Source organism: Falco biarmicus, chromosome 10 (genome assembly GCF_023638135.1).
Source record: "Falco biarmicus isolate bFalBia1 chromosome 10, bFalBia1.pri, whole genome shotgun sequence".
NCBI lineage: Eukaryota > Metazoa > Chordata > Aves > Falconiformes > Falconidae > Falco > Falco biarmicus.
The window spans coordinates 21,986,155-22,013,592 of record NC_079297.1 but is presented as its reverse complement, the minus strand read 5'-3'; the positions used below and the strand labels follow the sequence as shown (position 1 = coordinate 22,013,592).

Sequence of the window (27,438 nt, the reverse complement as noted above, 5' to 3'; positions counted from 1 at the left end):
GACACACAGGTCCATCCAAAACCAGGTATCCAAGATTGTTACCAGCTCAAGTGTTTACATTACACAGCCACATATTCTCCGTGCCTGTATCAAAGGAAGCCTTTGTCTCACATGTAGACATGCAAAAGCCAAATAAACCACTTGTAGCAGACTTATCACAAGCTATTAAAAATCAGCTACTTTGGACTTGATTCTGTGATGTGTTGTGAATTAAAGCTAAGCATGAAATTCCCAGCAGAAGTATCACAATACGCTAGGCTACAAAGACTTCAGGTTTTACGACAGATCTCAGAGCCTAACAAACTTTTGTCAAATTTGATGAGGGTATTTAAATAAATTGGTGGAAAGCATTTGTAATTGATGTTGAATGTGAAAGCATAGCACTGCAATCATAAAATCCGTAACAATTAAGGTCATCCTGCCTTTGCTTATCATTTAGTGTTTAAAAACTCAGTGCATTACTTCAGTCTACACCACCATCAGACTCCCTCATCTGTACCTCATTTTTACCCCACTGCCCTGCCTAGTGCTAACATTTCAAACACTCTTGTATTCAATTCTTTTCTTCCGTATTCCAACAAAGCAAGCAAGCAGCACACCACAACTCAGTCAAATCGGAAAGGTATCCTTACATAGGTACCAATCTAAACACTCTAAATATTTATGTTGGAATACCTGATTTGTTTTAGCTTTAAACACATTTGTAACATCTTTATTTCAGAAGTCACTCACATCCTTACATGAAGTATGTTAAATAAAAATATTCAGGTATCTTCCTTGACTTATACTTCCAAAACACAACACAAAACACAAATTGCATGGGCCTTTGCAGAAAAAAATAAATAGGGGATACTTTCCATTAATCCAAAAATCAGTGTTTCTGTTTTCTTATAACTACCAGATACCATAATGATCACCAAAAAAGAGCCACAAAATGAATGTGTATTTATGTAAATTCATACTGAGCAACATAGGCACAACTTCAAAGAAGCGTTTGAAAGATGCCCTAGTACTGAGTTTTCATTTAACTCTAAAGCTTTGACTGAAAACTTCTTTTTTCCTTCTTTTTTCTTTTTTTTTTTTTCATATTAAAGAGTGTTTGATAGACAAATAATACTCAATTGAGTGAGATCGCCAACTCAGATTTGCTGGAGAGTCTTCACTCAATTTGATGCAGCATAGTCTGTAATACTAAGATGAATAAGCTTCCATTTGCTGTAATTATAACTCCCCTCCAATCATATTCCACAGCCTTTCTAGAATTAGTGTTCTTTTGAATAAAAATCACATGAACTTACAGAAAGTAAAAATATTATCTTGCATGCAATAAATATAACTGATGCAGTAAGCCCCCAGTTATTCAGATTCGAATGTTGTATTTGTTCCCCCTCAGCCTTCACATGGAAAGTTCAAGAACTTCCCTACATGAGAACCTGTTTGCCATACGAGCCACCATATGTTTATTGCACGAGCTATAGCCTACCTTTCCCACATCTGTCTTGTTTTTCACTTTTTTTACTGAACTCAGAGGAGCTCTTCCGAGAACACTGACTGCTGCATTATTCTTGAGCACAGTGGTCACAACTCATCTGAACAGAAAACTCATTTCAGCAAACGGGCTAGTGAACACAACAGAATGAGCCCAGTGCTCAGGCTCCTTCTCTCTCCCTTGCCTCATCTACCTGTATTACACTAACACCATTAGTGGGGTTTCACATCCATCTCTCTTTGCAAAGAGGGTTCATTTGACACCTCTGTACTGCAGAAATGAATGTTTCAAGGTAAGGACTGATGATAAATGAAGCATAATTAATGCATTGTCGATTAGTCCAATGCGATATTGACCATATATGAAGAGACTAAAATTGTCTTACCGTACACTTTGTGCTCATTGTAATGGTCAGGGTGAAATCCGAAGAGAATTCTAACTCTGGAGTGGATGCGGTATTACAGTTGATACGCTATGAAAAAGAATAATACAATTCCATCAGTAACAGAGCTGAATTTAAATCAAGATCTTCCTTTGGATGAAGGTTGTTCAGTTGCTCTCGTAATAAGACTGCCTTTCTAGGGCAATATTCATTCAGTTCTCCAAAGATGTGAAGAGACTTAAAACCCAATTAATCCTATCTGCACACTGAAAACACACTTAAGCCCTCTCTTCCCCAAATGCCAAAATAAACAGACACCTTGACTCGCAGAGGTAAGGAACCAGACGTAGTAGCTAATGCTGGTCAGAAAAGTTGCTCTTGATGATAGCTGCCCGTTGTTGAAATTGAAGTAGCTTTCACAGGCATCATCACCTGTTTTACCTCTTGTTCATTTAGTTCATGCTAAACGACAGTATGAAACTGATATAGGTTACAACTGGGCCTTTTTGATTTGGCAGGTTATTTTTATATTGATCATAGAATAATTAATGGTTGAATGGGACCTCTGGAGACCATTTAGTCCAACCCCTGCTCAAAGCAGGGTCCACTGAAGCCAGTTGCTCAGGACCACGTCCAAATGGCTTCTGAGTATCTCCAGGGCTACAGACTCTCCGGGCAACCTGTGCCACTGCTCCATTGCCCTCACAGTAAAAAAACAGCGTTTACTCATCTTTAAAGGCAATTTTGCTATTTTGAAATGAACGTAAAATAACAGCATCCAGGATAACAGCGGTAACATTGTCAACTTAAATTGCAGCTTGCATTTCAATATTCTGATTTATTATTTCTATATATATAAAATGAGAGTTTTTAAGAGCAGTAAGCTTCAGTTTTCAGTTGGTCTTAAAAATTCCACCACATTTTTTCACTCTATGAAATTCTTTAGTTTATGTATTCAGTTAAAATGCTTTATTGAAGAATGTCATATACCGCTGAAGTTTAACGTCCTATACATCATTCATCAATATTTCTTGATGCTGTCTCCTCCTTCTTTAGGCAATGTTTTCCTTCATGAAAAGTTATAATATAAACTATACAAAACAAGCAGCAGCTCATTTGAGCCGACATGCTAAAATATCTTCTATAATAACCATATGATAAATAGGAAGATTTTTAAACTTTCCCTCAAAAACATAATCCATTTGTTCCGTGGAGTGGCTATCGATGGAAACAATTTACCTATAATGCTACTGTTACCAAACTCATTAATTTTAGCACTTTGAACTGTAACTTTAGCAAACGAGCTCAGGCACTGACTTTAGGTTATTTTTAAAAACCACGACTGCTACTGAGAACAAATGAGTATAAAACCATTAACCACAACCATAATGGAAAATGCTGTGTGATGACAAAACTGGCTAGGCATGTACAGCTCAGCTGGACAGAGATCGCTCATGACATATATTCAAGGGGCACATACAGTACTGTACACTGTAAAGACCAGCAAAGCATTTTCCTTCTAAAACTGCAGCAGCTTACAGACTGCATTGGGCACCTTTTACTGTAGTTATTGATATCACTTTCCAGGTTAAGATGCTGTTTAAATTTGTTTGCCTAACAAACTGACAGAGCTCAACTTATCCATGCAGCTGTTAATTTAGATCACATTATCTGTTATTTGTTTTCTGTATAACAAACTTGACCTATTTGCAAGAAGTATTCAGCTGCATTTCCACTTGAATCGGAACATGCAAAATGTTATTAGAGAATGGAGGTGGGAAGAGCACCCACGCCTCCGCTCACTGTGCGATCAGACCTGTCAGACTGCTAACAACTACGGCCTCCAGTTCCTGACCTCAGTACCTCTGGTTTGTGCACATTCATTCACTAGGGGTGGAATTCACCCTCCCCTACAATGACAAGTGTACAAGGTATATTTCAGCAACTGAGTCGATTCACTACCCTCTCCTTACACCCCAGGAAAACAGATTTCTAGGCCTCAAGGCACACAAATTATTATAGGTGTCCTTAGTGGTTTTATTTCACTGACTCTAGAAGTCTACTCAACAAGCTCAAAATAAAAACCTAAGACATCTGTAATGACTCCATCATCTTTGCTGCTATTCCCCATCACGAAGCTGCAATAAACAACCAAGACAACACAGAAAAGCACGCATAAAATTAATTCAATGAGTACTGGAGAAACTACTGTTGCCTTTTCAGACATGGTCATTCTGTTGGATGAAGCTATGGGTGATAGTGAGTGACCCTCCAGTCAATTTTAATCTTTAAAGCCAGCTATCTTGGCACAGAAAGAAGTAAGAAGTCCCCCCGTGACTCAGTAGGCTGACTGCGGTGAAGAGGGAAGCAAAGTAGAAGAAAAGACTCCAAGGGTTTGGGGTTTTTTGGTACAGTTTAAATTTCATTTACGGAACTTTTAACTTACTGGAATACAAGTAAATTTGGGTTTGGATACAAACAAATGTACAACAGAACAATCTAAATACGGACCAATTACTTTAAGAGCTCAAACTTGATAAAAAAAGGCAATAAATACAATCAATACAAGTCTTACAGTCTTAACGCCAAGAACCTTACTGCAGTCATATAATTTTGAAGATGTCTAAGTTTGTGTATGCATGCTTGTGTGTATTTTTTTCCCCATCCTCCATAAAATAATGAAACTTCTAATCCGACTGTTAAAGTATGTAAGTACCACCGTACCTTAATGACACTGGCTGTAGATATCAGTGTGTTTGGGTCCAGCACCTCCACAACAGCTTCTGGAATTACAGCCTTCTTCATGCAAGACATGTCAAAGCCATATACATTTTCCCAGAAAAGCAGCTTGTCCACATGTTTATTCATATCCCCAACAGCTACTAGACTAATGGTGCAAATGTCAGGATAAACTGTAACAAGAGAAACAGAGTAGTGAAATCTTATTTTAGACATGCATAAAGAGGACTTTTTTTTGCCCCCTCTTTAAGATTAACATCTTAGAAGAAGAAATAACTTTCTTCAGCTCTAAACTCAGAAGTATCTATCTAGGACAAGATACTTCTTCTGCCGCTTTATTTTCTGGTGTCTCATTTGTCCACAGAAGAGACTAGACATTGGCACTTAATTTTTCCACACTACCCTGGTAGCATGTTTATGTTCTTGACAAAGTATCTTTGCAGTTGAATCCCACTGCCAGGAAATGACTGGAAACTTGGTGCCTGAAGAAAATTATTTGGAACAGCTTATTCTGGCTTCTGTCAAAAACTGACTTAAAATGTATTAAATAACTGTAGACACCCATCCAAAGGAAAATTCAGGTGAGGGTTTTGCAGTAAGAAAAAACCTCTGTGAAAAGAGGTTATTTCCAGATAGCGGCAAATATTCTTACTCAAGAGTTGTACTCCTGTTTCTTAACAGCTCTGGCTGGTACTTGCCTTAAAACCTAAAAAAATATTATTGAGTACTGGCGAGAATAACCACTCTTCTATCTGCATCTTAAAAGTATGGAAGTCACCCAACAGACAGAAGAGAACTTCCTCATTGATTGCTTCCACAGTTTCAGGAAGACAGCTATCATTTGCATACTGTCTTCACACTCGTGCTTTCCCCTCTCCCAAGAATATCTTCAGAGCAAGTACCTATTTACAGGTTTTCCAAATTGTAGTGGAAAACTGGCATTTGCCTTTTTAACAGCTGCCTACAGCCAAGCCAGACAATCTCTTGGCTATCTCTATCCACTATGAGTTGGAAAAGACATAAAGAACAGCTGCTATGAACATGGCTGTCTACAGCAATATCAAATAGTAAGAGAAACTCAGTTTCTATTTAGCTAGACTTCTTTCCACATAAAAATTCCCATATTTTGTTTTTAAGAGTTTCAAGCCACATACATTGAATCCTTGATTTGGCTTCAGAGCAAAACACCGACTAATAAACACCTTATTTTATTTTTTAGTGATACATGAAGGTGCCAGCATCTATAAAACTGAAGCTAAGTTTCTCTTTTCTTCTCCAAAATCTGGTGAACTGTAAAATTCATATTGTCTTCAGCTCTGCTTGAAATTGTAGCTTATCAAAATGAGTATGAAGAAATCATTGGTATAGCATGGTAAGTCAGAACAGCTGAATTTTTTGCCTTGTAAAATACCAAAGATAGAAACAAGAAATTGAAATTAGACCTTTTATATAGAGAGTCCTTCATCCTAAAGGAAATCATCTTATACATATTAATGATAAAGAAGAGTCTCTCCTAAAGCAGCACTGGTGGTTTTTTTTTCCCCCCATATGAAGGCATTAAGCAGCCACCTCTACTTTTAGAAGGAGTAGTTCATACAAAATATGAACACATTGTCATTTTTCTCACTTTGACTGTTTAAACCAGAAAAAAATAAATATCAGCAAGCTTAAACTGGAATCCCATGGGTAAATTATCATTCCTGCTTTGCAGATGAGGAACTCAAACCAGAAGGTTTCTCCAGGAACAGCCTACAAATAACTCAGCAGTAAAAAAGGCAGTTTGATGAGTATCCAAACAGACAGGCGTCAAACTGTCTTGTCTGAAACAAATCATTTGGTTCCAAGTACACCTGAAAGCTGTCACACACGCAGCAACGCCCCCCCCCCCCCAAACCAAAATCCAAACAAAACCCCAACATCTGATGGTAGGAGTATTTGCAAGTAGTTTCTGGAGCCACCAATAAGAGATTTCCATTTTTTGAAGATTTCATATTGCTGTTTACTAACTAGTGTGACAACTGCACTGTATTTGGCTTTACCTCCCAGCATTTCAAACCTTCAAGAGCCACCACTGATGCTCCAAAAATTAATGGACAGTGTGAAACAGACAACAAAAGCAAGCAACTACAGCCTCTGAGGCAATATTTTTCAGGTAAGGCTCTTCATAGGATGCAAGGAGTATGGTGAGAAAAGGGATAAAAAAAAAAAAAAAAGACTGAAAGACCCCAGTTACAAAATACACTTAGAGAAGCGAGCTAGCAATGCTGCAATCAAAAAAATTCAAAGGAGAAAGTAATCAACTAGTTCATATCCTTCCTTCCCCAGACTAGCGTGCGTTTCTGCAACCGTCTTAACAGGAAAAAATTTACCATGTCTATCGAGTGTGAAATATTTGAGCAGGATCAAAATCAGTCTTTCTTTAGTCTTTTCGTCCTCACAGCAAATCCTTAAATCAGCAGCAAAGCTCACAATCAATTATACAAAACATTAAGAACATGCAAAAATGTAAACATTAATGCTCTAATCTAATCTGCATTTTTAGTTTAGCCTATCAATAGCAGTAAAAAAGTAGACAATGCCTTGTTCAGACTTCACAAAGAAATTTGTGGTCCACCAACAGGGTGCAGGCGAAAGGCTACCGCAATACATTAAATTCCAAATTTACAGACCCACCCGTGGCCAGAAGCATATGCTATGCCTAAGTTTGACTGGCAAAGTAAGCATCTTATCTAAATATCAACCTAAATCATCTAAACTCTGTAGTGTTTAAGTGTTTAAAAGCATCTGCTTAAAACTGCATTTGCCATTTCACCCGTTATCCTCGATTCCCCTGGAAATCCTCTGCTCCTTCTGGAGCATCCCATAACACTTCCCTGTGTGATTCTGACAGACTTGTCGTCTTTTTCTCATTAAGCCTATAATTTAATAATTATTCCTTCTCACAGGTGAAATGAACAAAATGCTGATTGGACAAAAGCACATACTCCTCCATGCTCTCACAGATTCATTGTTTTGACCATCTGTGTCCTTCTCGACTCAGTGCCCACAAGTCATCTGTCACTAGTAACAGCTCACGTGGTGGACAGAATACGATGGGAAATCCTTTATCTATCTCTTAGCAATGCCTCACAAACTTCAGGACACTGAAGGGTAAGGCAGCAATCCTCCAGATACACGGAAATAATTCCAAGTGAATACCATCCTCATTTTGACATGAACAAGCAAAAAGTATTATGCCTTGAACGATGCCTTCCTCACCTATGTTGCTCCTCTTCAATGTGCACGGCGCTCAAGTGCATGCAAAAATCTATACTCTAGCAACTAATAGCTGTAAAGAACAAACAGATGGGTCCTGGACAGCAAGAATTTTATGTTCCCAAATAAAGCTATTATATACTGTACACATTCCCCTAGACAGTTTTGATATAATCCACTTCAGCATGCCAATAGGCTAAATTTAAATAATGATGAAATGACTGACTGAACGCGTATCTAGAAATTTGGATTCTATTCCCGGCTCAGACACTGGAAGATTTGGCCAAATGGCAGCCGCTTCTATTGCTTTTTTCAGCTTTCACACAGTCCTTGTAATAATGATCTTGAGCTCAATAGTATGGAGTGGCTTGAGATAAAAATCAAACTTAGTGGCAGATCCAGGAGTTTCTCTGGTAAGACTGTGCCTCAGAACAAGCTGTTTTGGCTCACCCAAATTTGAATGCGACCACAGTTCTGCTGCTTTTCACCCACACTGCAGAAGTGTCTGCCTGGCTAAGCTGATTGCTGAGCAAGTTGTCACCAGTCTTCGGCACAACCACGTACAGGCTATACAAGCTGGCAGCAGAGCAGTAATTGTAAGCGCCTTAAGGAAGCAGCGTTCCATTTAAAATCTGGCCATACCAATGGGCAGCCGTGCAATACTCAAACCTCCAAGGATAAGTGTACTGCAGAACCAGCACACACTGTCAGAGCAAATGTTGGGAGGCAAGGGGCCCTAGCAAACGTACCAACCTACAAATAGAGAACAAGATACTACTGCAGTTTCAACAGCAGTCCAAAATTTCCGGCCCTTTTCAGGTGGCTTTGGAAATCGTAGCCGAATATGAAATGATTCCTTACTATTTTACGGGATGTCCCCAGATCTAATTATATTGCAACACAAAGTTATCAGCATCTATCTATATAAAGTACACCACAACTGCGTTCCAGATCTGACCAGACTATTCTACATTACTGAAAACAAAAAAAAAAGCTCTTAAATCTGTCACATTGTTCAAGTGGATTCTGAATATGAACTGCAGTCTTTTGCCTGTATATTTGGCTTTGTGACCAAATGTTGAACAATTGCACAAACCCCCTTTTTTTCTGCTGTGCTCTGTGGCATACAGAGCTCACTGCAATCAAAGGGAAGCACTGCAGCGAGCAGTGTTACACAGCCATTAATCCAATCATTAAGTCAGCGTAGTGAAACTAACTATGTGCACAGTTAGCACAAAAGAGGAAAAAAACCCCAGACTGATGACTATGATTGAAAAGGTCAATATGAAATACAATACTGACAAAGGAATTAAGGACAAGGAATAAAGCATATGCAGAACTCATACAGGAAACCACACCACATGAGGAATAATATTTACAGGCATTTAAAGACTACTTAAGATGACACTATCCAAGCTACTTAAAAGGATAAAACAATTCTACTTCAAAATAAAACCTTTTTGTCCTGTCACTTCTCTGCCCTCCAACCACAAATAAGTCCCACTGGGACAGAATAAACATGCTTAACTGAAACAATGCAATTGCATTAATTACTTCATGTGGTTTGTTGTGTTTTAAACTATGTCCTCCCCAGAAAACTTCCCTCCTCCAGGAAAACATCCTCTCCACTTCTCCTTTTAATTCACAGTAGCTTACTCAAACAGTATCACATCTTACAAAATAGAACTGATTTTCCTTTGTTTGTAGCTAGGCAGAAACTGGGATTTTGAGAAGGGAAAACAAATACCCACATGTATGGGAAGAAGTAGGGAGGAAAAATTTAGACTGTATTTAAGCATAAATAACCCCCTTTATTCTTAAAAACACCATTAACTTGAGACCTTGATACCCCATCAAATGTTCTTCTATTACCCATACAGTAAATTAATGCCTTCAAGCTCCAACTAATGGAAACATTTTTCATTTAGACTGGCAACTTTCTCATCCATGCATAGCTTATTCTATATCTCTAAGATCATTTAGTTTCCCCCCAGAGCTAAATTTATTAAGAGAATTATGGACACCAACCTGAGCCTCCCTCTGCCAGGTATTTGTCCTTTGCATAGATGACAGAATCCAGCATTGACTCAAAGAGGAGGAAATAACCCTGTTTATAGAAAAGGGAAAGAATTTAGAAATAGTTATGCTTCTTGTGTAGCCTATTTAATGAATCTACTGATAGACTTCATCAACACAGTTTAAGAACTTTATGTGGCCATACACCTCTGTAAGAGCCAGCACCCAGTGAATTTCTCTACAATAGCATTGTCACTTCAAAACTTTAGTTACATAAAGCATCATCTTTAACGTCCCAAATTGCAATTATCTAGCACATATTAATTTAATAAATTATAGGCAACAAACATCCAACAGATATCAGCAATTAACTGATAGAGTCCTACTACATCCAAAGAAATCAAATTCAACTCAAAGTGAAAACCTATATGTACTGATTTTTTACTAATAACTCTGACGGACTATGCAGAAAAAAACCCAAAGAACAAAAAATCCCCAAGAAAATCCCTTCCCACTTAGAACTGCAAGTTCTGACCATGAAAATCATTGTTAGAGGAACACCAAATGGAATACATCTCTGCTACTTCACATTTGCGACCTCGTGGTGCCCAGTCCCAGCTTGGGCAATGCTAAGACAAGTGGAAATTAATCATACACCTAAGACGCTGGTTCTCTGGATGTTCTGTCATTTAGCAGCACCTGAACATAACTTCTCAGGATAAAAATAGTTCGAACTAGATTTATGTAGTTTTTCTGGTGCTGAGATTAATTTTATAGCAGGTTATTCATACTGCTATAGATGCTTAGAACAACTTCTTGCAACCTCAACCGAGTCAGCCATTTTCTGAAATGGAAAAATTTCCTTAAACATTTCTGAGATATAAAAAACATACAGTAGTATTACATACAATAAGCATTTTATATAAAACCTCTGGTTTCACAACTACTTTTAAGTCATATGCAGATTTCTAAGAGATACACAAGTTCTTTGGTTTAGGATTTACTGATTTTACACCCCTTTGTATCTTCCCAGTTTGAGTACAACCTGTATTCTTACTGAATTTTGCATCACATTTCACCCACATATACATTCTTACGACAACAAATCAATTCAGTTCAGACAAATCATACCAGCGTACATTTTGGTTTTCCACTTAGCGTTCTAATTCTTATTTTGCCTAAAATGCAATTTATCCACCTGCCTTGACTTACACACTGATTGCCACTAGGGAAGGACAAAAAAGACAACTGGCAGTCCAGAGTTTGGACCTGCAGTCCTACAGGTCCAGTCAGCAGTAACCAAACACGGCAAAACTATGAAGATTTTTTCCTTCATCTTTCCTACACTTCCACATTTGCGCAGTCGTAGGGATTTCTTTAAATTTTTTTTTATTTTTATGTCTTCACACCACACTACTGAAGATAAGACAGCATTGCATGGGAACTGCACTCCTAAGACCACCGAGTTTACTTCAAGTTTACGCAGTCTTGGATGTTTATTTTGCCTAAGGCTCTTGGAACAAAAAGTGCCTCAAGTTCAGAATTGCTTATAAGTGTCACTGTCCACACTGCAGCCTTCAGAACGGAAAACAAAGCTAGAAACCGGAAACTTGAAGCACAATGTATTTGTTTTCAATAAGAACATGGTCTGGCAGTAATGAAAATGCCCTTTTTTCAGCCTTTTCTTTGGCTAACAGGACAGTGCTCTGCTGGACACTTTTCTTCCAAACACTGCCTGTTCTCCCACCTCACTGTTTTAACTTTTGTGAAGTCCTTAGAGCAAGTCCCAGAATGAAGGCTACTGGTCTGTGAGCAATATGATTTTTAGTAAGCTTTGCAAAATGGTTGGACAAGCCAGGAGCTCCAGTCGCACCAGGCAGAGATGATTTTATGCCTACCGCAAGACAAAAGCACAGAATGAAACCAGAGTGTTCTTTTTTTTTATTCTTATTCTTGCCATTTTTAAAAAAGAAAATGGTTAGTTCATACAAATAATTTTGCTACGCTTTTATCTCCAAGTGAGTTGTTTTCACAGTGTTTTAAAATATAACTTCTAGGACTATCTTAAGACTAGTTACCAGCAAGAGTCAGTAAATTATAAAGCGATCACCTCTTATTTCTTCCTGCCCAAAATGCCCATCACCTACAACATCTACCAAACAAGTGGAAGAAATACAGCTGGAAGATGCACCTTCTCATGAGAAATACAGTGAAATTCTCACCGTCCTTTCCTCAACCTTTCCACTCTGGCACTGTTGGTTCCCCCCCACACTCCAAGTTCTATCTTCCCCCCTAATTCATTACAGCATTCCTGTAAGTTACATAAACCGTCAATGGTACTGAATCAAGTCATTTATTACTTATACCAAAGCGTTTTGCTCAGTGTGCTCTGCTCATCTGTAGTGTAATTTAGAATGTAATTTCACAGGCTGCTGCCTCACCTGTAGGGGTGCCATCTGGAAAGAGAATTATACCTGACTTCTTTTCCCCATGATGCTGTGGGGCACTCCTGCTTCCACCCCAATAACGTTCAGGGTTGTTTTTTCTTAAGCACGCATTAGCATCCTCAGAATTAATTACTGTGAAGAGATCTCTAGGATACAAATCTGTGAGCCGCATATTAATAATTCAATCTTGCTAGTGGCTAAACTATGACACATTAAAGGTGACACATTCTCTGTTAGAGACAAACTGAATCCAACCCGCATCTTAAATGTTACAGTGTCATATTATGCGTTTTCAACTAAGAAGCTGGACATTTCTTTCTCAAAATGAACATCAAGTTTCTTATTTTTGTATTTTCAAAGCTGAAACAAATTGGTTGCTCTCCAGCTAATGACAAAAAGACATATAAAACAGATTTGGGCAGGAACAGAAATACACAGCAGAAACACACAGCCCTATTGAGTTAACTCTGTTCAAGCACACGTCTGTCCTACGTCATGTCTGGCAAGAATTCAGCTATCAAAAATGCATGAGCACACTGACAAATCTGAATCCAGAAGAATGTGAATATCACTACAATTCTTATATATCCCTTATATTTTTATTTTGTGTTTGTAACAGAATTGTAAAAGGCTCACAGAAGTCTGACAGCTTAATATCCTGCATTGTTTCGTTTTCCTCTGGTACTCAAATACAACAGTACTCCAATATTTATTTTCATTTTAATTCAAATCTACATAAAAATATTTTACCAATTGATCAAAATGTAAGTATAGGAAGCTCTTTGAACATTAGTGCTTCAGTATTCATCATGATATTTTTCATGGAGAAAAAGAGATTAAGCCTTCTATTAAATAGATATTTTATTATTTTCTGTAACATAACTGAACCTGGTCTGGTACTCCAGATTCCTAAGGCCCAACACTGAATATTTGATCAATCAAAGGCAGCTATGAAGTCAGTGGCCCAAAGAGTGGACTTTTTTTGGTACATTATTTTCTTAAACTGAAGTTTCTAACTACAAGGTTTCTACTGGACTACAGAGTAAAAGAAGCCTGACTTGTAAGAACTTATGTAAAAGACTGGACAGCGTATTCTAATTTAAAAAACAATAAAATGTAATCTTGATGCACAAGCAGATGCACAAAACTGATGTAGCCCCTATTTTGTGAAAAATTACTTTTACTTGAGAAAATCCCCCCAAAACCTGTGGTGCCTTTAAGTGAGAAGCAGCAGCTACATATAAAGTCCTCTGCATGCTCTGCTGCAGCACCATTTCCCTCACGCTAAAGTCAGTCTCCGTGCAGATCTCTCATGTATGATTCAATTTTAAAGAAAAAGGAAATAATTCATTACTGACAGAGCAAGCCCACACATTTCAAAAACACAGCTTGATTTTGTTATTATGCACACCCTGTTGTGTCCTTAAACAAGTATAAGGTGACTGAGAACACAAAATGGGAAGATCTGAACAGCAGAAAGCAAATACTCATTATTAGTGTTGGCAAAAAAATTAAAAAGTCATGCAAGGAAATAATATTCCTTTATAAAAACCATTTTTCTGTGAAGAAGTTAAAGCATTCAGCTATATAGTATGTTCTTTACACAACATTAACCACACAAAAAAAAAAGCTCGATTCTTATGTAGAAGTATAAATAATTACTCTATTATAGGTATAGAAACTTGTATTACTGTATCTCCTCTTCCTAATAGGAACAATAGAGAATATTAAGATTACAGAGAGACTAGCAAGTGTTAAAGCAGCACCATCACTGTAGAGCCGTCGAAGGAATAGGGGAAGGAGGAAGGAGAGAAAAGATGGTTTCCAGGGTTTCTGACATGCTCACTTCCTATTTCTTTTCCCTAAATCCTGAACATCTCCATTCATAGCCTACCCTGGTATCACTTCAAGATCATCTAACAAAAAAAAAAAAAAAAAAAAGACAAGGGGAGGGAGGAAAAATACTGGCTACCTGAGCAACGATACAGTTAGACAGGAGCACTGGATTCTGTCCTTGGTTTATTTTAATTTGAGAGTCCATCTCTTGACCAGTTTTTCCTTGTGAAAAGCTCTATTGCATATTCAGTATCATAAAGCACTGCATAAACCACAATTTATGAGAACACACTGTACTCTAACACTGTATTTGAGACAGCCATCTCAGACAATCACCTCCCGCAGTAAAACCACTTATAAACAAGAAATGCGGATATTTTTCAAGTGAATATAATCCTTAACATCTAGCTTTATAGTCTTAGCTATAAGTAAAAATGTACAGAGAGAAAAAAGATCTGCACACAGACACAGCTGCATAAGAACATTCCGGAAAAACGTTAGATGCATTTTGTTTCTTTCTGCATTCACCCTTTCAATAAGTAACCTGTGGCGTTTACAATTACACTACTAAAAATCCATGTGCAATCATACAACCACCTTTGTATGTTCACAGTAAATCTTTTCCTGCCCAACATCCAATTTAACGAAAAACTAGCACTTCACATAGCAGCTTATTTCAAACAAATATACTGTATATAAAATTACTGTGTTTACAGTAAAACATCATCCTTTCTTAAAATTCAGTATTGCTAGGGAGAACACACAAATGTGATCCTGACTGACAGCAAGTCTATGGTGTATACAACTCAAAAAGTTTCCCACCACCTGTACAAACAGCAGCACATTCAAGTCAAAATTCTGAGCTTGCAATGAAATTTGAGAATTTGCAAACCATTTTCAGGTCAAGCCACCAACTGACAAGTGTCTTCAGTCATTACACCAAGGTGAAAGCAAATCACTGATGTGTGTTCAGAAATGATTTGCATCAGATTGCCACTAGGCAGTGTATACAAATACTCAACTAAATGTACCTTTGCTTAGAAACATAATTCATCTAAGTCTACGGTTCAAATAAGAAGCTAAGAGATCTGCTTTTAAGTGCCCTGTGGTACAAGCAGAGAAGTAAAAAAAAAAGAAAAAAAAAAAAGCTAGAGGTTGGTACCCATAACCACTAATAGTTTGTAGTTTCACAAATTAAGGCTTTGGGAAGTTCCACACATCAGAGCTCCAGGCCACCAAGTAGGCTGGGTCACCAGAAGCTTACAGCCCCGCTACAGAGTATCACCTGATCCTGGGCAGGGAAACCTCTGCAAAACCAAGACCAGCACTGAGATCTTGATGCAATTCACCCATTCTTACATTTAAATAGCCTTGTAGGTTTAAATGAGATATTTGGCAGAACTTCTTCCCTGTGAGGGTGGTGGGACACTGGCAGAGGCTGCCCAGAGCAGCTGTGGGTGCCCCATCCCTGGCAGTGCTAAAGGCCAGGCTGGACGGGGCTGGGAGCAGCCTGGGCTGGTGGGGGGTGTCCCTGCCCCTGGCAGGGGGCTGGAACGTGCTGATCTTTAAAGGTCCCTTCCAACCCAAACCATTCTATGATTGTCCAAGGACTGCAAGACTTCCTACTTACAGAATCAGTTTGGTTAGCAGAACAGTTATTACTTGGCTATTCTTGCGTTATTTCTTAAGACAATGTGGTTTATTGGGGAAGCGGCTCCTCAGTCCGCCTGTTCTCCCTTGTGCTCCTGGTTCACAGCACACGAGCTTCTTGTGCCAGGCTGCATACTTGACCAGTTTTGCTTAAAGGAATGCATAGCTGGCTTCAGACTGAAAAGGTCTGCACAGATGTTTTTTTCTGGGTCTTCAGTAGCCTGACAGACCCTCAGTCTTCAGCACTGCCTTTTGGACACTGGCTTATGGTCTGATTTTAACTATGTCAAACACGCATACTTCAGATGTCACAAACAATGCATTTAGTCTCTTTATTAAAAGCAAGATCACTGTTTATTTCTTTCATAGGCTTAAATAAAGCCACTGAAGTTGCTCATCACTCAGGCTCTAAACCTACAATTTGGCAAAACCAGATCCAGATGAATTTAAGTAGATGGCAAATACACATTTGAAATATTGTTTGAGATATATACACACACACTCACACACCCCTACTCACCATGTAATATTTAGGATGCTTCTCCCATTTTTGCATATTTTAAGGGAACAAATTTAGAAATGAAAGAAGAAGGAACAGCAAGCAGTCTGTGGAAGTCATAGGTCACTTACACAATGAAGAGAATGATCATCAGAAACCATTATGGTGGAGATGCTTATAACGCAACACCACCTTCTACAATACCCTGTTTTATGTAACATCTTTCTCACGAAAGACTGTTCTAGAAATGTTCCTGGGGGTGCAGTATTTTTCCTCTGCTGCCTCAGGCTTGTTTTTAAATTTTCTAATGCTCCAGTCACAGCTCAAAAAAAAAAAAAAAAGCTTACAGCATACTGGTCTTAAGCACTGTTTTGTACCAAGCAAAACAACGCTATGGCTCCACAAAAGGGTTTAATGTTTACTAGTCTAAAAGCAGTTTGTTTTCTGAACAGAACAGCAACTTCTCATATTTTTGTTACTGGAAAAAACAGTTCCCATGATAGTTTTCCTGCTAGTCCATACAGATTCTCTAAATGAAGAGCTGAAAACTGGCATATATTTAATATCTTTTTGCTCTCATGCTTCGCATTTGCAACGTTTTCAAGCACTTACATTCACATATTAACAAAAGATTTCACACTGGTCAGTATCACGTAGTGAAGGAAAATAAAAAGCAAATTCACACAAGCCAGCCAGACAAAGAAGAATCTTCATTTGCATCGAGGCAACATAATGTTCCTTTTTGGACAGTGTTGAACAGTGCGTACACTGTTCGGCTATCAATCTTCCACAGCATTGTCCTCTTTATCTCTGTATTGCAGCAACCTATAAAAATGCTAACATTCCTAAATATTTAGAATACCTAATTAAGTGGAATGCACATGGCTATATAATTATGACATTAAAAGGTATTTACCTTTTTTAGCACACAAATGGGAAACACGGAAAGTTCAATACTTTGTTTCTTAAAAGAGCTGCTTTTCAAAATCTTTTACTTCACCTTAGAGGCACTGATTTACAACATGACTTAAGCTCTCAAGTGCCCAAGTTGCTTTTAAAACCAAATCCCAGACTCCAAAATGAGACAAGTGATTTTGGGAACATTATTCGTGGCGCACATATTAGGCAACTGATCAGAAGATTCCCTGAAAGAACTATAATTACTTCTCTAGTGAAGTCATGACACTCTCACAAATCACCAACCATAACGCACTGGTTTTAAACTGCTAGTTTAAGCCAATGGCTTAAACCTTCCTTGAAACTAGTGACGTCAACTCTAAATTAAGCTCATGCTTCAAACAGCGTTCATTACAGCAGTGGAGGAAAACCTTTTGCAGATTTCCAGCTCACTGAAGTATGTAATACAAAAAAACCCACACAGAAACCCAAACAATTTATTTCCACCTTTACCTGGAAACCAGTTAGATACATACGGATCCATTGTGACCATGTGACCTCTCTCCCAAAGGCCCTTGGATATAGCAGAATAGCCACAGTTTGTAAAAAATACACCACAACCAAAAAACCAACCACCACCAAAAAACCCAGAACAAGTAACTTATATTCAAAGTTTTCATTATTGATCTGAAATTTGAAGGGCAAAAGAATTTTTCTTTAAGTGCAAACAGCGGGAACTAACATGAAGAAAACCTGTACTTCGAAATGTTTTTTGAAGGTCTGAGATACGAGGAGACTGAACAGAAGTCCACAAAGAAGTCACAAGGGGTGTTTCCTACCACATTTTTGACAAGGAACAGACTTCCTCAGTTCTTATGAAGTTCAGCCTGGCACTGGGTCTGTCACACGGATTTCTTTATTAGGATCAGCGGCAGGTAGCAAGCACAACTGTGTGACAGTCATCAGCCAGCACATGAAAGAAAGGTAACAGGCCAACAGCTGAAATCCAATGGATTCCAGAAAATGGCTCATTTACACACTGCATTTCCTGCTGGGTATCATCTTTATTACATACTTTTCATATCAGCTATTTTATTCTTACACTAAAAAGCTGCAATGAACAGTAACACTGTTTTCAAGCTCTACACATTTTTGCTGATTTCCTGGTGTGCTCTTCACCTCCTTATCGTCTTTTCTGCACAGTCAGGATAGTCTTTAGCTGCCTTTGCAGACTATGGGTATTCTACTTATCAGAATCATCTAGCTAGATGACTAAGACAGTATTTCTCCATTACTTTCACCTGAGCAGCTACAAAAGCTTTACTGAGTAATAGAGTACATCTGTGGATTTGCATAATAACTACGTAACAGAAACTTACTGCTGTACCCAAAACAGCTCAACTGCACTTAGAGTACCTTGACTTGAAAGAGCATGAACAAGGCGGCTCAGGAATTGTACCCCGGTACCACATAAATCAGGACTGTCATCCCATCTCCCACATTGTCAAAGACACTGTTGCAAGCACGATAGCTTTTTGGTTAAAAAAATAGCATTGTTTAAAGAATAATTTTTCTAATGAAACAACACATTTTTTTCCTGAATATAACTGTCTTGAAAAGAACATTCGTGCACCTTACCATCCATTCAGATATAATTACATCCACTTTTTCCAAAGGCAGATCTACTTCTTCAATTCTTCCTTTGACCAATGTAATGATATTTTCAAGTTTATTTAATCTGCAAGTCACAACATAAATAAATTAGTTTATATTTCTGATTTATGCTGTCAAGAGAAATATACTGATGTCTTTATTTTGCATTCTTACCCCCAATAACTTTTTTAACTTATCAAGAAAGCACTACAATGTAATATTCCTCTTCTCAGTTATACTTCAAAGGGAATGCTTCTGAGTAGCCAAAAATTGGAGCAGATCAAGTGCCAGGCAAAGACGGAGGAGAATAGATCTGTGTACCTCCAACGCGCTGTGCATGCACATATGTAAAGCTTCAGAAACCAGGAAAACAGAGACGAGGACAATTTAAAATGACGCTCCTCTTTACTCAGAGTTGCTTGCTCTCAGTTCTCCTTCTTTGACCCCTGAAGCACAAGTCTATAGTGATTAGAGCCTACTCATCACACTAGGAGAGCAATGGAAATAAACTTCCTTACAAAGCTGTTTTGCACGACTTGTTTTTTTATTTAACAACACTAGCTGCAAAGTTACTGAGAACAAACATTCCCCCTAGATCAGGGGGAATGTGATTATTACTGTGATTTTGGCCAAAATCATCTGCAATGGTTAATAACTGCAGTAACCAGGTATTACCCCATACGCAAGTAACAGTATAACAATCCTGTGTAAGGAGGAAAGTACTGTGACGTGACTAGTTTTTGAAAGAAAAACTGCACGACAGTGAAATTCCTGAATAGGTAAATGCTTGAAACATAACAGTTTTCAGTTTTTCTTGCACATACCATTATTAGGATAACTATTCTTATAGAGGGCAGAAAAGCATTCCCACCAAAGAAATTTATCTTTCCACTGCAGTTCTTATCTCTGTCCCCTCCCTTCCTATCCTGATATCTTACTCTTACATTCTGTCTGGCTTTCAATGCACACAAGTAATCACATTAAAAAAAAAAAATCTATCTAAAAGACAATGGGAGAACAATCAGAATGAAGAGAGGGAAAGGTCAAAAGGTTACTTGAACATGTTGGCTGTTGGAAAGGTATAAAAAACACAAACCAACCAATCTAGTTTACTGATTGCAGGAAAAACTGCTGAGATACTATTTAGGAAGTATTCTTCAAATTTCTGTTCTAGCATAACAGTAATGAATAACAAAAATCAAGCTAGTTACTGCACTAGAAATTTTATGAGCAGCTATTCACAGTAAGAAAATGAGAAAGCAAGTGTTTAATTAAAAATGAGTTTACTATGTAACCTTGGGAAAGAAATATGTCATTCAGGCCACTTATTCCAATTTACTTACACACATGGATTCCACTGTTTCCAGTAATTAGCATGCTAGAAATGAACCTGAACTCTGGGAGGGACAAAAGCTCTTGAGCGCATGCTTGAGTCACAGGTGGAAGCACACTGCAGCAGTCATTGTTAGGCTACACAATGCTGCTTAGTATTCCAATAAATATCTGTTACTCCATTACAAGTTTGTCAGCTTTATTCCTTCAGGAAAAGTAGGTTTAACAAGACAAATATATATTGCTTTGAGGTGAACCGAAGACTTCAGTGTGAATTGAACGCGTTATAGCAGAAGGTACCTATAAACGTGTAGCCTTACTGACGGTTCAGTGTACTTCAAGTGGCAATTCGTCACTCTTAAGAGTTTAACAGTTTTGATTTGTTGTTTTTCTTAAAGGCCTGCCCTTCTCCTCACCAAAGGTAATACATGTTGGCTGATACTTCTATCCTCCTCCAAGTATAAATAACACATAAAGGACTTTGTGCACTTGTTGAAAGATATGAACTATGTTTGTCATCCTAGTACATCCGAAATAAAACACTATTTCACATTTGTAACCACTCTGAAGATGTCAAGGTCTCTCAGGAAAGGTTCTTTAGAGAATGATTTCTTGTGCCATAACAGCATTTTAGTTTCAGTTGCATCTACTGTTTAACACTGTACTTTCCTGAAACAGGCATTTGTTTAACAGAATAATTTTACAGCATCCAAGTGTGCAGTGTTGCGTCTCCAACGGGCAAAGTGGTATCTAACCTAAAAATTCTGCCTAGACAACCTTATTTCTGTGCAACTTAAGTCTGCATATAAACTGTCGCTCCCAAGTTCCTCAGTATCTGCCTGGACTTTCTTTTCCACCGTTGCTCCTACAAAACGGTGCAATCAACAGTACACATTTATACCTGCATTTCTCCTACCTCATGCTAAGAAATCCTTTTTACCTTTTCAGATGCCGTTGTTTCATTTTTACATATACTCACAGTCTTCCTTAATACCCCTATAGGTAAATTAGTGAAATGTGGAGTGGATAAATTTATTTGACAGGTAGAGAGCTGTCTAGACCATGAGGTTGAAGAGGTGAGAGGACGAGTACAGAGTGTAACTGGTAGCTGGGTACCAGCAGCATCCTTCAGGGTTCAATATAGTTCTGATACTAATTAACACCTTTATTTGTGACCTGATGGGACAGAATGCACCCTCAACAAGCCTGTGGATTATGCTGAACTAGGGGGGTCCAGTTGATATGCCAGAGGGTAGGGCTGTTGTGTAGAGGGACCTCAGACTGCAGATATGAGCTGATGGAAACTCAGAGATCCAGCAAAGATAAAAGTGAAGACCTGTGTGTCAGATGGAATAACCCCAGGAAGCCAGTGGTTCCTGCTGGTCAGCCATCAGCTCCGCTTGCTGTTCCCCAACCTGCCCTGACCCAGGGGTTGGTGAACAAGTTGACAGAAGTCAGCAGCAGGCCCTTGTAGCAAAAGTGGCCAACTGCCTACTGCGTCACATATGCAGGAGGGTAGCAGCAGGTCAAGGGAAGTCATTTTCCCTCTCCATGTGACACTCGCAAAACTGTGAGTATGGCATCCAGTTGTGGGCTCCCCAGCTGACAAGAGAGTTGTCAGTTGACAAGATACAAGAAGAAGAGAGACTGACATACCACCAGAGCAAGTCTGGTGAAGGGGCCACCGAGATGATGGGGGACTGGGGCAGATGACATACGGCGAGAAGCTGAGAGAACTGGGTTTGTTCAGCTTCAAGAAGGGATGGGTTTCTGACGCCTACCTCTGTCTAGCAGAGGGGTGAAGAGATGACTGAGCCAAGCTCTTACCTTGTATCACAGGGACTGGATGACAGACAACAGAGAAACTGAAACAATGGACGCTACAATTCGATATTTCAAAAATAAGAGTGAGGCTAGTCTAGCAGGACATTTTCCAGAGAAATTCAGACAGAAGTGCAGTGTTCAGAACTTGACTAGTCAAGCCCTAGGCCACTCATTGCAGCTGATTCTGCTCTGATAAGGAGCACTAGACCAGACACTCCCCGCACTCCCCCAGGATCCTGTACTACTCCATGATGGTTTACATGGCATGACACATCTTTGCAGTTCTCCTGGAAACAACTGTTCTCAGTGACTCTGCAGACTGTGCACGTATCTGTACGCGTGCTCTTCTTGGGTTTGTGGTTTGGTAGTTTTTCTTTTGGTTGGTTTGCTTCCCACCACCCCTACCTGCAGGAAAAATACTGCAGTGCAATGGTAATCACTTTCCAACTAGCATGAAAACCAGAAGTCAGTAGATTTCTAAAGGAACAAAACACGGGGTAATATACATTTACTATTCCCACAGAGTCCCTTAAACATACCAATGTACAGAGAACCTTACTAAAGAACAGTTTTCCACAAGTTGAAACTAAAATACCACATAGTTACAGGGTCTGATTGCCAAAGAAAGCTGCATTACATGTCTCCTTTTTATGTGCTAAAATTGGTAAAAACTGAAGCATGACAAACTTTTGTTTAAAACAGCTCCAACAAGATCTAAAATGTATCTGCTTTTAGATGAATTGAGTAGAAGTTAAACAGAACATTTTTCTCTAAAAATAAAACGTCTCTTTCTATAGTCCTAATTTCTATACTTCTGCAAAATACTTACTATAAAATTAATTTTAAGTTAACATAGAATATTAAATTCTAGAAATTGTATTGTTATTTAAAATTCCTATACAGAAATAGAAAATTAAACAACTATATATACACACAATTAAACAACTTTTATCAGGTTTATCTAAATTGGAATGTTTCTTTAACTCAAAATAGTGCTGCCAGGAAAAGCTTCTTACATCCTTTTGGAACACGTCTCAACTCTCCTGTTTGTTGTCTGAAAACTTACAATTTTATCAGTACTGACTTTAAAGTGCAAGAATGGAAACCAGACTGGCAGCAGTCAGTTAGAACCTCTGCAGCCAGGCAGCAGTGGCCCTGTGCTAACATTAGGAGGAAGGTCTGAGAAACATCCTGCCTTAACTACAGCCCTGTTTTAATTACCCCTACCAGAGGAGCAAACAGCTTTACTGCACATCAAAACTTGTGTTAATTCTTAGGACAAAGAAGGACTTCAATGAAACACATACTATGTGATAGGGGATCGTTAACTACTAACAGCATTTTAATAACTTTTTACAGCAACATTTACCATACTTCCCTGGAAACTTTTCTTACCTAATGATGTCCATGGCCTGATAGACAATTTCGGATTGGTCTACTCCAATCACTTTCTTTGCACCTGCTTTGGCAGCAAACATGGAGAGTATTCCCGTTCCACAGCCAACATCCAAAACCACCTGAAACAAATACACAGAGGTAAAAATAAACACCTTATTCCCCTTGCTAGGATTTTTCTACTTGTTCTGCTGCTACAGTGAGATACCATATACAACAAATGGTTGCATATTCAAAGATATTCAAGTCAAACCGCAGTTCTAACTCCACACCCTCGACTACTTTTCACAGGTAGACAACAAAACAGACTAGCTCCAGCTGCAGATTAATTCAGTGAATATTACAAGCAATTATTTGGGCAACAACTAAGAAGTTACATGAATAGGAGAAACAGGAAATTGTAACCTTAGCAATTTAACTTACTGAATCACTAATAACTGAATTTAGCACTGAAAAAACATACTCTAACTGCAGTTTCTCATTAACAGTCTATTCTGAAACTTATCCAGGAATCCTCCGCTGGAAATGGCCACAGTCCCTCCAAATGGCTATGGCTCAAAATGACTGAATTCCAAAATGGTAACTGGCACAGTTTTAACATCTGGAAATATCTTCTGCCCAACACCATTTATAATCAAAATAGGACCAAGAAAAAAAAAAAATCCAAGAAGATGGGATCCCTAAGTTTCCATGAAAAAAGACTGAACTTCATCACTATGCTTGAAAAAAGTACACCCAACATAGCAACAAGACTCATGCGAATGCTTGGTTATGACATCTCACATATTAACATATTAGCTACTGTAGGAAGACAGGAAAGTTTAAAAATGCACAGCGCTTAAGAAATAGTACCAAGTATATTAACAAGTGGAGTTGAGCTGCCAGCAGTGTTCATAAAGCAGAGATTTTACGAAGTAGCCTTGTTCAGGCCTCAATATCATTAATATTTCTTCTAACTGCTGGAAACTTCTCAACAGCTTAAAACCAGACACTTTTAATCTTGAACATGTTACAGTAAATTTTCAGGCTATGAGTTTCATATTTTATGTTTTCACATAAACACAGAATTGTTGAGGTTGAACAGGACCTCTGGAGACCACTTAGTCCAACCCCCTGCTCAAAGCAGGGTCCACTGAAGCCAGTTGCTCAGGACCACGTCCAAATGGCTTCTGAGTACGTCCAAGGCTACAGACTCTCCGGGCAACCTGTGCCACTGCTCCACTGCCCTCACAGTAAAAAAAACAGCGTTTACTCATCTTCAAAGGCAACTGCCTGGAGTTCATCCTGTGCCTGTCACTTCTTGCCCAGTCCCTGCGAGCCACTGAGAACAGTCTGGCTCCACCTCCTGTCCTCCCCACCACCACCAGGCAGGTACACACCCCGAGATGATGTCCCCTGAGCCTTCTCTTCCCCAGACAAAACCACCCCATCTCTTTCAGCCTCTCCCTGTATCACAAATGCTCCAGTCCCTTCATCACCTTTGTGGTCTTTCACTGGACTCGTACTGGGGTACCCAGGATTGGGCACAGCACCCTAGAAGTCATCTCCCTGGGGGACAAGAGAGGGTGCATCTCTCTTGACTTGCTGATGACAAGCCTTCTTCCCAACCCAGCCCAGGAAGCTGGTTGGCTGCCTTTGCCACAGCAGTGCATGCTGCTGGCTCGTGGTCAACGCCTGGTGTTGACCAGACCCCCAAATTCTTCTCTGCAAAGCTGCTTGCCAGGCAGCAGGCCCTCAGCCTCTGTGGGTGCGCGGGGTTGTTCTTCCCTCCCCTCTGCAGGGTTCTGCATTGCCCTTTGACTGCCCCAAGCCCTCCGCACAGCAGCCCCGTTGGCCCATTTCTCCAGCCTGTGGAGGTCCTGCTGAATGGCAGCACAACCACATGGTGGTTGTGCACTCTTCCCAGTTTTGCATCACCTGCACATCTGCTGAGGATGCATTTTGTTGCACTGGCCAGATCATCTTACTGTTAAGACTTCCACTTCATATAATTAAGCTTTACTAATGGCATTAAAATATTCTAAGCACTAAACCCAAAAATGTTCTGAAACCAGAAAAATCAAAATAAAATCCCTAAGCATTAAGTACATTCACTCATATCCTGCATAGCATTCAAGCATTAACAGAATCAGAACTGGAAAGACAGACTTCCTTTCTCACACCACAAACCTAAACAACAGAGTAAGCACAATTTACTAGAACACTTGTAAGATAACAAGAACATTGAGTCAGAAGTACTAATCATAAAAATCAATTATTAGAAAGGAAAACTTATTTCACCGTCTCTCCTTACAACGCTGGATGCTGTGCTAAAACCTGTCCTCACAGCTTTCATGTCATGAATTTTTTTTTCCACAGGCAGCATCACTCAGTAATCAACCCCATACTTGAGAATTATAACCCCATCTTAGAAAATGTTTCAAGGCAATAATGAACCCTACTGACAAACCTTCTAGCGCATCAGCTGTAGAGCATTCTTGCTTTGGCACAACAAAAAATTGCATGCGGACTTTTAAATTTCACCTGACAAACAGCACGAAAGTAAATACTTGAATGCTCTGCACATTAAGTCTGCTTGCCTTCCCTGGCACACAATTCTCTATGTTCCAATGATGGATACAGAACAGTGATTCTGGAGCCAGCATGAACAAAAAAAGCTATTTATCCTTAGTGTGAGTTTCTGCTCTGGTGTACTGGGAAGCAGTGACTGAGGAGTTGACTGCCACCTGTCTTCACAGAGCAATTTCCAATCTGGAATCAGACTGAGAAACCCCCACATTAGTGTGATGAATATTTTTACAGCATCTTGCTTAGAGGCTGGCTGTGGAAGTTGCAGACAGTTACTAGTTCTGCTTGCAACTCTTTGCAGCTACGTTCCAATAGCAGTCAATTCTACAACTCATTCACGAGTTATATATGAGTACGTAATGGCTACAGAAATCCCTAGAGTGAAGTCTTCTAGATCCAGGAAAAAAAAAATTTAAAAAAAAAAAAAAATCAATGTTCTTACAGCTGCTGAAATCTCACACCCCCCAACATCATCTATTCTAACACTTTACCCGTGGTAGTTAACAAAATTGCTGAGCCATGAAAACTGAAAGTTCGAGCCAAAAAAAAAAGCTGTGAAAGAATGATCTTGATGTGCAGTTGTATGAAAGAGAGCAATCACCAGAAATTGGAAAAAAATCAAAACAGACACCACTTTGGACAACTGCCCTGGTCACTTAAAAACCCAGATGGAACACATCTAGCCTTCGGCAGGGGATGGGGTGGAGAAAAAGGCAAGGGAGAGAAAATGTACAAGCTGGAACACATCTGAGGAACAAAAAGACAAGCAGAATGATCGCCAATTAGCCTAAGGACAAGGGTCTACAGCTAACAGACTCTTGCGGTGATCGCATATGGCCTCTCACCAGAGATCTGGAGCAGCTGGACTGGCGATTTGACTATACCATAATACACTGCAGTATCACATCTTTCTCTGCAGTCTAATCAAAACTGATATTCTAACTTTTATTAACAGAAAAAAACTACTTCAAATTCAAAAAAACAGGAGGTCAGGTAATTTGGCTCATTAAGTCCATCAATGAATTTCTAGGAGGAACAATGTTTAAAAACTCATTTCCCCCCCTCAATATGACAGTGATGCCTGCCTCAGACGTCTATTCTACAACAAAAGCTAAGCATGGCAATAGTGCTTTAGTAACCAATTATTTTTCCACCAAAACACTGCTCTTGCTGTAAAACTGATCGTATTTCCTTTTACTGATTAAGGCCACCTTAACTACTCCTGCCAGGTAATCTGAATTGTCCTGTTCCCAACTCAAGTATATCTGACAGGCTGAAAATGAAGGCAGCCATCAGAACTTATTCAAGTTTTAAGAATTTCTTTTCAAAGCTGAGAGAGAACAAACAGATCTACTGGTTCTAAATAAAGTATGTACAATAAACCTACATATTCTGTCACCATCTCTTACCATGCAATCATACTCTTTTGGATACTGCAGATATGCATCAAAAGATA

The 27,438-nt window shown here is 39.0% G+C and overlaps 1 protein-coding gene across 3 annotated transcripts in view; it reads right to left on the bottom strand.

The window, feature by feature from the left end:
* PRMT3 (protein arginine methyltransferase 3) overlaps window positions 1–27,438 on the bottom strand; it is a 63,924-nt gene that overhangs the window by 21,930 nt on the left and 14,556 nt on the right. For all 3 annotated transcript variants that reach the window (XR_008824264.1, XM_056353894.1, XM_056353895.1), the window contains exons 9-13: window positions 23,415–23,536; window positions 18,849–18,948; window positions 9,894–9,972; window positions 4,596–4,783; window positions 1,875–1,961 (exon numbers count right to left, since the gene is read on the bottom strand). Coding sequence is in view for 2 of the 3 variants with exons in the window: in XM_056353894.1 (XP_056209869.1) it covers window positions 1,875–1,961; window positions 4,596–4,783; window positions 9,894–9,972; window positions 18,849–18,948; window positions 23,415–23,536 (576 nt within the window). In the remaining variant the exon portion in view is untranslated. The remainder of the gene's footprint in view (window positions 1–1,874; window positions 1,962–4,595; window positions 4,784–9,893; window positions 9,973–18,848; window positions 18,949–23,414; window positions 23,537–27,438) is intronic.